This window comes from Pezoporus wallicus, unplaced genomic scaffold, assembly GCF_028554395.1.
Source record: "Pezoporus wallicus isolate ANWC-B61680 ecotype Strahan unplaced genomic scaffold, APGP_CSIRO_Pwel_v1 contig_1181, whole genome shotgun sequence".
Lineage (NCBI taxonomy): Eukaryota > Metazoa > Chordata > Aves > Psittaciformes > Psittacidae > Pezoporus > Pezoporus wallicus.
Window position 1 is genome coordinate 5,627,860 of NW_026641428.1, and position 10,731 is coordinate 5,638,590.

At 45.2% G+C, this 10,731-nt stretch overlaps 1 protein-coding gene across 1 annotated transcript; it reads left to right on the plus strand.

The window, feature by feature from the left end:
- Positions 1–821: 821 nt before the first annotated feature.
- On the plus strand, positions 822–10,370 carry CDCA7 (cell division cycle associated 7). Its single transcript, XM_057423816.1, is given in 12 exon segments — positions 822–829; positions 2,402–2,538; positions 2,541–2,854; positions 4,386–4,508; positions 5,065–5,175; positions 6,558–6,809; positions 7,065–7,142; positions 7,902–8,090; positions 8,515–8,655; positions 9,098–9,247; positions 9,838–9,974; positions 10,188–10,370. Coding segments are annotated over 12 exon segments (1,671 nt in total). The 3' UTR covers positions 10,219–10,370.
- The last annotated feature ends 361 nt before the right edge of the window (positions 10,371–10,731 follow it).

The following is a 10,731-nucleotide window of genomic DNA, read 5'->3' on the forward strand; positions in this document are numbered from 1 at the left end:
GCCAACAGCTGAAATCTACAGGGTGACATGGAAGACAGCGTTTGTCCTTCATCCCAGCAGACTAAAGGTCGCATTTACTGCTTGTGACAATGGAGCTATTGTTGTTAGAGGCCCATGTTATTGCTACTGCTTGAAGCTCCCAATATATAAACAAGTTCATTTACCCCAGATAGATGCAGAAAGCATCGCACGCTCGATCTACTACAGGGCCCTCTTTAATTTCAGCAGATTCCCTCAGCAGGTCTTCCAAGGGCCACTACTATGTACTGGCAACTCATTTCAAGGACAGATGAGAATTTAAGAGACTGGTTTTTTGGAAACTTCTGATCCCTATATACTCCAGATAATCTTCGCTGACATATGAGGGGTGACCTCAATCCGCAGCTGGGCAGCAGGGAGATGGGCAGACTGGTAACACTGGACAGGCAGTGCAGGACCTGGACCAGGAGACCAAATGGGCAGAAATATTTTCTTCCACTCATGTTAGCTTGAGTTAAATGTATGTGAAAATGCAGTGCTCACCTGGATTCAGCTCTGCATGTCCTCAGCTAAAAATAAATACATAAATAGCTGGATGTAGGACAGTGGTGCTGCCTATGTCTCAACAAACATTCAGAAACCTTTTCTATCATGGTACAGCCAGTTGATAAATTTGTTCTGCCCATCCACTGAGGGCATCTGGACCCTGCGTAGTAGAACAGGGGTGTGAAGAGCGTGGAGAAAACATGGGGAATTAAAACAGTGGAAATGACTGGGGTGCAGTTCACAACACCCATCTCCTGAGTTACAGAACTCTGTTTTCTGGTACCCTGCACTGCACCATGGGAAGGTAAGCCCCTGCCCTTCACATACTTCCCATTTCTTTTCTCCCTTTCCTGCCCCCTTCTCCCCAATCCTCTGTAAAATATATGAGCTGACATACACAATTTTCAATAAATTAATCCTTTTTCACAATATTTTTTTTTTTTTAAAGCTGGAAGTATGGTTCACAACATGTCCTGTCTGGCGTCCACACAACGTCCCTGCTCTGGCCTATTAATTTTAAAGCCATTTGACTACATATGTTGTTTGAACAATGCTGTTTCCATTAAGCATTAAATGGCAAATTAACTGCAGTCTGAAGTATGAATTCAGCTGCCCCCATCAGTATTATATAACATTTCATATGATGCTCTTTAAAAGCTGTGAAGGTCTGCCACTTTTCTCATAAAATCCTGATAATCATGATTCAAGATGTTTAGGGCTGTTACTGCTGAAAAACTGGATCCTTTCTTCCGTGTAAGTAAAATGTATTTGTAGATTTTTTTTTTTTTTTTTTCTGAAAGAGGTAAAACTACATCAAAGTTCAAGAAACACCTCTCCTTCCCATCTGAGCTGTCTTGTTTGGAAGCCATCTGTGTGGCAATCCTCCACTAATGTGGATTTAGAGGAATTGAGTGTGGTCTGGTCTCTGGAGAACTGGGTTTAGTTCATCTGCTTTTGTGTGTGTGCTGAGAAGCCAGCGGTGCAGGTAAGTATGTAATTACAGGCTTACTTAAAATGGAGATTTTTTTACACGACAGATTGAAGCGTGCGCAGGAAGAATAATGCCGACAGAAAACAGGAAACCTCCATGAGGGCTCTTGTACTCTATTGTGCTGCAGCCGATTTGCAGGCTTTGGCTTAGAGACAATTCGTGGTTTGCTTTACAGCAGCGCAGGTTTGTGTGCGGGCTGCACGTGCATGGGGCCTCCTTTCCTCCCCCCATCAGAAGGCACCTGGAAATGCTGAGCAGCTACAGTTGCACTGGTATTGAGCCCTGCTGAAACCCCAGGATAAGCAGGGGATTATAGCAAGCACCAGGGCCACAAATCCCGTATAGCTTCCTCAAGGCTTCTCCCGTTACTACTGCTGCCAAATACTGGTGGTGCAGCAGATATTTTGCTGTGCCTAACAGCTGTATCTGATTTAGTGCTATATTACAAACACTACATAAAATATTTTACAATGACTGACGATCTATTTTCTTCTGGCCTGTCTTCAAGTAATATTTTGTTTGCAGAGCCAGGATCTTTGTAACCCCCTGTTGTGCTGCTGTACTCCCATGGGAAGCAACACCCAAGGTCCCACTCCCAACGCTGAGCTGTGCTCCTGCTGCACTGGCAAGTAACACTGCCTTTACTGCGGGAGCACAGCGAAGGGAGTGCGTTGCTGGGTGTCTTAACCCACTGCAGCCCCGCTTTGCAGGGCTTCACTCCACCGGCGAAGGGTGTCCAGGGGACGCGGGGGCTGCCCAGGACACAGGCCTTTCCTGCGTGGAGATACCCGCTCTGTCCCTGAAAACTGGCGAGCTTTGGGGTTTACTTCAGAGCGGTGGAAGCAAACCCAGGTTTGCCGTATAAAATCCAATTGTTTTCAAAAGCGGGAGTGCTGCAGGCAACGTGGTCACCCCGACCCTTCATTCCCCCCCCCCCGCCCAGCTCGGCACGGGGCGGTCCTTCCCCCCGCGCCCCGCCCCTCTGGCTCCCGCGGGGTTCCGACCGGGAGCTTTTCGCGCCACAAGCCAGGCCCTTGCAGCTCCACAAACTCCGCACCGCGAGTAAAAGAAAAAACCCGTGGCCCCCACACTAGCTCCTCCGGGGCACCCCAGGGAGAGCTGATGGAGTTCTTAACAGGGGTGGGCGCCGGGGGCGGGATGAGCATGCGGGGAGCCACATCACAAGGGGGGTGTCAGCTGCATCTGCCAGGACGCGGGCGCCAACGCGGGAAAAGCGCCGTCGAGCCCCGCCTCCCGCAGTCCCAGTCGCTTTGGCGCGAACCTTCAGTTCCCGCTGGTCGCCCAGCAGCCGCCAGCATGGGTCTGTCGCGCACGCAGGTGAGCGCTGCCCTGCGGCCGGGGGCTGCCCTCCGGGCTCGCAGTACGGCTGCGGACCGCTGCTGCCGGCGGGGCTGCGGCGCTTGAGGCTGCGCTCTGCCGGCGGCCCTACGGGGGGTGGTGGGGTGGTTGGTGTGGTGTGTGTGTCTCATGGCCGGGGCAAGCCGGGCTGTGCGGAAGCCGTAGGGATCAGGTGAGGCCAATCTTTGGGCTGGTCCTCGCCGGCCACTCCAGGGTGGGGGATGAGGTGTGAGCAGCCCCGCCCTGCAGACCGGCAGCCTCCTGCCCCGCCGCGGTGCTGAGCGTCTTTGTGCATGGCTGGGACCTGGGGCACTGCTGCGCTGGGCAGGAAGGGGGGGGGGGGGGGGGGGTACGCGCGGCCCGGCAGCAGCCGCACTGAGTGCGCCCGCCTCGCCGCTGCCCCGCTACGGCTGGGGGGTGAGGGCGGCGGCGCGCGGGGCCCGCTGCGGGTGGGAAGGAGGAAGGTACCTCAGGGCTTGGGGGGGAGAGCCGTGAGGTGTATGTGTGAGTGTGAGGGGAGGGGACGGCACCATCTTAGCAGGGGAGTGAGGCGGGGAGAGCTGCCCGCGCCCCGGCCAGGGGAAGGGCGTGTTTGTGTGCGGGGGCGATTCCGGGTCTCCTGGGCTGGGCCTCACAGTGCTGGGCGGCCCCGTACTGTTGTGGGGCCGCCGCAGCGGGATTCCTCCGGCTGGGCTCCCCCTCAGGCGATGCAAAAGCGGCCCCTTTTGTGCCTGGGCCGCGCCGAGCAGTTTTTATTTCCCCTCAGCACCAGTAAAACTGAAGCGTGGGCAAGGCCCGGGGGTGCTGCGGTGCTGCTCCCCCGACAGGCAGTGAGCTGAATGGTGCTGGGGAGAGGGCGGAGGGCTTCAAATTGCACCGGCTAGTTGCTGCTTAAACCCCGATTGTAAAGTACTTGACACGGTGGAGCCCATGATCTGGTACTGGTGAGAGCGCTCTACTTGGGCACCATCTAAGTGTGCGTGCAGCAGGCTTCCTTTGGGGCCCTGTGAAATGAAAACCTGAAGACCATCAAAAATGTATTTCAAAGTGGTAATAAAATTAACAAAACAGCAAGCTGCCATGTCTAGAGCAGTTCAAAGGTCCTGTGGATAGGATTCTCAAGAGCTGCAGTGCGTTTAGTGTTTGCCTCAAACTAAAAGTAATTAAGTCAAAGCAGATTGCTAGGTACTGCTTGTGTACTTGTATTTTTTTCCCAGCATTGTCTATAGTGAGTGGGGAAGGGTATGATTTTTGTGTATATTGCTTAAAAAAAGGTATTTCTAAAACTGAAAGGAAATCATCTATAGCAATGAGCAGAAGTGTATCAGAGTAGAAATTATTCCCATTTCTAATTCTGGGAATTACTTCAGAGCTGATGATAATACTGTTGACTTGTATTCAAGACTGTTAAACATCCTAAAATGTTCAAACCTCCTAAACTTCAATTTAAGGATCTAGTGTGCTGAAGTAGGTCTCTTTTAATAATGGTGTTCCCGTTGTCCTTTCGCAGCGTCGACGTTCAGGAAGGAAAAACTTCACAGCCTTCCGAAATACAAAACTGATCCCCATGGAAACATCCTCATCCTCCGATGACAGTTGTGACAGTTTTGGTTCTGATAATTTTGCAAACACAGTAAGTACAGTACCAGAACAAATAGAGCTGAAAGCGCAGTGCTAGTAAAGCTTGCAAACATGTAAAGCTAGTAAATGTTTTTTGTTCATGATTAGAACAGTTTGCTCTGCATGTTTTTGTAAAGTAGTTACTAATCTATGCTATATGCTGTAATTTCATTTCACTCTTAATTTGTGCTTCCATGTGGTAAGTGTTGGAAACAGTTTAGCTATTTATTCTAGCCTTTGGAATGTCACCTAACCTGACATGCCTGAGGGTGGTGAGGAAGTGGAATTATGTTGCTCAGGGAAGTTGTGGATGCTTCATCCCTGCTGGTGTTCAAGTCCAGGATGGATGAGTCTTGGTTTGACATGCTTTAGTGCAAGGTGTTCCTGCCCATGGCAGGGGGGTTGGAACTGGATGATCTCAATGTCCTTTCCAACCCAAACCATTCTATAATTTGCAGCTGTGGTTCTGAAACACCTTTTTTTAAAAAAAGTTGTTTGCTTATACTGCACTTGCAAATGTGAATAACTTTCTGTACAATTTAAGTTAAAGGATGTTTTATTCTTCATAGAAATGCAAGTTTAGGTCAGATATTGGAGAAGAACTGGCCAAGATTTTTCATGAAGCATCTGATGATGAATCGTTCTGTGGCTTTTCAGAAAATGAGATTCAAGATGCATTGGTAAGACAGTTGATTTTAGTTTGCATTTTTAAATTTAAATTATTAATAATTGAGAAATAATGGCAGCTTCAGCTGAAAGTCAAATGTTGTCATAGAGCAGCATTGTCTTATTTAATGTACAGTCTAAGTAACCATAGCTTCATTTTTTTTTTGTCTCCATAAAAAGTCCTCAAGCTCCTGAGCTTTGCAAGTTCAGAATAAAATCTGCTGTATGGATTTTGAATTATAATAACTCTTACAACTATCCTTGCTGGATGTTACTCTATTAAACTCAACATTTCTGGTTTCCTCAATATGAAATGTTATGCTAGCCCACAGATTCCAGCAAACCTGAGAAAAATTTCTGTGTCTGTTGACATGCAGTCAGACCTGCACTCTGACAGTGTAACAGGAAATGCTTTCTACTTTAGCAGTAGAGAAATAGTGATAGGTGGTGAAATCGCCTTCCTGCTTTTCCTTGACATCACTGCAAGAGCAGTTTTGTTGCTTAGAAAGACACCCAGTTGGTGTTTAGTAGAGAAAACAGAAGTAGTAGCATGTTTGGTATAAAATAGTCACTTCGTAGTAACTTCAGAGCTTGCTGAGAAATGGCTAGAAAAGAGTAAGGTCTGGCTAGAAGAACAGAGTTCAGTAAGACACAACTGTAAAGAGGGTAAGTGGGAAACAAAGCTGGAATAGATGTGTAAGAAAAAGGAATCAATAACTACACATAATGGGCAACCAGAATTGCATAGCTGGTTTAATAAAAGCCCTGTGCAAATAAGGATTGCCATTTGAGGCTGATGGTCTGTGCATATGAAGCAAGAAGCCTGTTTTTACCTATGACCAAAATAAGGCTTTCTTACTGAGTGCAAGCCTGAAAGTCAAAGGCTGTTGCAAAATGGGCTTTTCACTAAAGAAATTAATTTGTCCTCACTAAACCCTTGGTTCTTTCCAAAGCTGTAAAGCAAAGTATCTGAATTCAAAGATAAGAGAATACTAGGATTTTATTCATAATTATTTCACTGACTGGCTCTAGAACGAAGTTTTTTCTTAGTATCTATCACTGATACTGTAAGAATGACTGTTCTTGATAGCTTACAAACTTGAGTTTGACCCTTTGCTGAGAACTGCATAGTGGCCTTTTCTACAGCCAAGTATGTTACAAAATCAAACTTTTTAAATGCAGTTCTCTTTCTCATACTGACGCACAAACTGTCTTTGCTATTAGACCTGCAAGTGACAGCTAAGACTGCTGCAGCTGAAACCAGCCTCCTTTTTCTGATGTGCCACTGCTTTGGCCAGATAGTCTCTTAACTACCCCAAACAAAAGATTGCTAGACTGTATTTAATTGCAGAGCAATTCACTTGGATTTATCTGCTTCTTTTCTGTTTGTTAACAGAAACTGGAATCGGATTCAGAGGAGAATGATATAAATGCTGAAAGTGACATAGCTCAGAGAAGGCAGAAATGCTCGGTTCCTTTAAAAGTAGCCATGAAGTTTCCACCTCGAAGGTCAGAAAGAAGGAAGGGTGAGATGGAGCCTCTTGCTGAAAAGCTGATGCCTGCTCCAGATTCAGACTCTGACTCTGAAGAAAATGGTGCCATGTTTTTAGAAAAAAGAGCTTTAAACATAAAGGAAAACAAAGCGATGGCAAGTACTCACCGTCTGCCTCGGGTCCTCCCCTTTTCTCCCCTTTCCCCTTGACTTACATAACTCTTTGGTGGTTCAGATTAACTTTAATGAGAATTTAGTTACTAGAACATAAATAAGACATTAAAGTAAAATTTAAGAGTGGTTGCCTTTCCTAAAAGTAACTGTACTTCTAGCCAGTTCTATTGTAATAGTCTGTCATAGCACATAAACACTGTTTTAAGGCTCTGCTTTTTTTCCTTTTTCTCTTGTTAGCTTGCAAAACTGATGGCCGAGTTGCAAAATGTTTCTGGTATCTTTGGTGGGAGAAAATCGTTGCCAACTGTCAGTCATGTAAGTATATATATTTAATATATTTGCCCTCAGATTTCTGAGCCAAATTCTAACATTACAGAGCAAGATTCTCAACTGAAAAACTTAATAAGCCTTGTAAATCAAAGTCCAGTTTAGAATTTTATTGGATCCTAAAACAGACGTCCGCATTGTGCAATTTTCTTTTGATTTGCAACTGAATAAAGCAGAGTAGATTAATTCATAAAGGTTAGGTGTCTCCACAGGCCAATAAAACTAAACAAGGTGCTGTGTAAAGAGGTGTTTACATAAAGGCCGGAGATAAAGGGGGCCAGCTCAGACTTTGAAGCTCAAGCCTGAGTATTTGGTGAGTTTGAAGCCTTGAAAGAAACCTTACATTTGGCCTAACTAGGTCCTTAAAGGAGGCTAGGTTGTAAGCTGGCAGCGTAATGAATTTCACTGCTAATTTATCTGTAAGCTATGTGAAGATGGGAACAACATTAGAAGTCACAATTTCTCATAGACACAGGTTCTTCTGCTGGTGCTTGGGGGACTTACTGTGTCATACACCAGTGTGGACACAAACTTGCTTTTGGCTATTTCTCTGCAGCTAGCAGATTGACTAAGATGAGTTTGCCTAGGGTGTTTTTTGCCTTGTGTTTCCTGATTTGGGACAGGCAGAAGACTTCATCGTTGGGAAAGCCAGAAGGAAGGCATGTCTGTTGGGGATGGAATTGATAGTAGGGACAGGAGCTGCTTGTTTTTTTGCCTTTTTCATTGGGGGCTTTTAAATTTTACCAGGGGTCAAGGCGACTTCCAAGGCATTCAGTGCCAAGAAGTGCTTTGAGGAGGAACCCAGACCGAAGTTGTCGGCCTCACACAAGATCCAGATCGCTGATTGAAGGTCCTCCTACTCTTTTACAAGAGGAGGAAGATGATGACCCATACGTCTTCGTGAGAAGAAGAAAGATGTCTGATGAATACCTGGAGGTATGTTGAGGTTCTAGTTTCCCTGTTGCAGGTTGATTAAGAAGGTGGTTTTCTATTGCTTCAAGAAAATCGCAATTCATACAGAGTTTACCAGGGTTATGAGTATGCTATGCCCTGGGAAGCAGTACAGAAAATACAATGTTGTATGTGTTCTTCATTTACCCTGCCTTATCCTTGAAAAATCACTCTTGCACTCCAGCAGGAATTAAGCAAGGTCCAGCACCATTTCTGCACCCTGAAGGTGACAGATCAAGCAAAGCTACTAAAGCTGTATCCATATCATATATCTTTGCAAAGAATCTGTTATCTCGTTTAACTATATGATGGGTATTTGAGACTTTGACGCTGCTTTGAACATTCACACCTTGTTTATGTAGCATTTTTGCTGAAACTAGTACTTACTGCAAGTGTCTTCACTGTTCAGCATGAAACCCGAACTCCCAGGAGGGGTCACCGTGGTGCCATGGCTTTTCCACATGTTGTGCGCCCAGTTGAGGAGATAACAGAGGAAGAGCTGTATAATATTTGTGGATCTGCAAGAGAGAAAGTATATAATAGAGCCACAGTAAGTATACTCAAACTTTGTGAAATACATACTTTGCGAAGTCATTTTCTTGTTATTCCCTGCTTGTGGTTTAGCATCAAACAGAACAGACTTCCTCTCATGGAAAGGAAGGGTGTGATTTTGGGGGGAATTTGTCTGAGGTCTTGAAATGTCATCATTTACCTTCTGAAAGTGTAGAATGGCCTTTACAAAGTTTTAACAGTTAGGTTGCTTCCATGCTGAAACAGTTTTCGTACTTAGGCGCTATCAGCTGAGGAAAGTGACTCACAGGCAGTGAAGATACAATGTTAAAACAGTCTTGGCTCAAAGTTACAAGGTGGCTTTCTGTTTTAGGTTAGGCACTGCCAGCTGCTGAAGAGATTGCTTGTTAAATGTTCTATTCCCCTAACTAAAGAGCCATCTTAAATGTCTTGTTTCCTGAACTACTTTCCCTGTGTTCTAGGGATCCACCTGTCATCAGTGTCGCCAAAAAACCATAGACACCAAGACGAATTGTCGTAACCCTGATTGCATAGGAGTGCGGGGCCAGTTCTGTGGGCCATGCCTCCGCAATAGATATGGGGAAGACGTCAGAGCGGCGTTGCTGGATCCGGTAAGACAATTCTGAATGTTGGCTTTATTGTGCTTAACTTGAGCAGAGAGGTGCATTGTTTACAGTGAAAAGAGTTTTAGCAGGATAGCTATTTACAGTGGTGTAGTATATAATGCTGTCCTGGTTTAATTCAAACTGAATCACACAACTTTGTGTTACGTAGAACTTGTCGTTACTTACTACTTCTGTAGGTTTATTTGCAGGAGTGAACTATAAGAGCAGAGCAGCTGCCAAAATGTTTTTTGTATTTGAAGCATCAGAATAGTGTTCTCTTTTGTCATGCATTAGTACTTAAAGCCCTATGGAAAGGAACTGTATTGTGGACAAAGTGCTGCTGTTGTGGGCTGTTGAAGTGGTGTGGGAGTTGAGCAGAGTGGAACGCTTCGTGTGGTTATGTGCAAGGCAGGCAAAGGAGAGGTCAGTCCTGTACAGGCTGGAGAATTTACACTCTTGCTCTAGTTTAGACTGCTTCTGCAGTGCTGATGTTCATTGCAGAACTTGATGCAGAGCAGGGCCCTCTTAAGTTGCAGGTGTGAATTGTGTCTGGCATTTCAGTTCATCTAAAAGGATGCTGTCTGTCCTCTCTCTAGACATGGAGGTGCCCACCATGTCGTGGAATCTGCAACTGTAGCTTCTGCAGACAGCGAAATGGCCGATGTGCTACAGGTGTCCTGGTCTATCTGGCCAAGTACCATGGCTATGACAATGTCCATGCCTACTTGAAAAGGTAAGTATGCTATTGTGTCAGTGGCATAGCTGTGCTCTAAAGAGGGATAAGCAGTTTAAAACTGGGAGAGGAGAGCTCTCTGCACCCTGGTTTGTCAGGTAGATCTCAAGATAACTTCCTCTGTGTTTATTGTCAAGCCTTCCACTAATTGTCAGAAGAGTTTTAACACAATGTTTTGCTATAAGCTAATTCATGTTTCTGCTTGTCTTTCAGTCTGAAACAAGAATTTGGAATGGAAGACTGAAGCCATGATTGCCTTCAAGTTACATACTCTTTCACCAATGTCCTATTATTGCCTACAATTAATTGTTTAATCAAATGCGATTACAAAGCCAGTGCCTTGCTTCCCTTTCCTTTTGGGTAAAAAGGGATAAAGGACTTTTACATATCTCAGTACATATCACTGTTTTTCTTGGGAAAACTGTTTAATGAAGGTCTCTGCCCATAGGCCATTGTTTTCTTTTTAAACACCTTTGCAAATCAGATAGCATCAGTCCTTGCCTTCATGGCAATAACTTCTTTTTTTTTTGTTGTTCCTGAAAGGAGATGGGGCTTTAAGCCATTAGAGTTTTATTCATGCAGTGAGATGTGCTGCAGGTTTATTTCTGCTTTGAAGTTGATCACAAAAAGGTAATAGATATTGTGAAAATTCAGGGCACTGTTCCCCACAGACCCAGTGGAAAGTACGTGCTTAACTCCAGGCCAGCTTCTGCAATACAGAGTTACTGAACATAAATGATCAAATAAAAACTAAGAA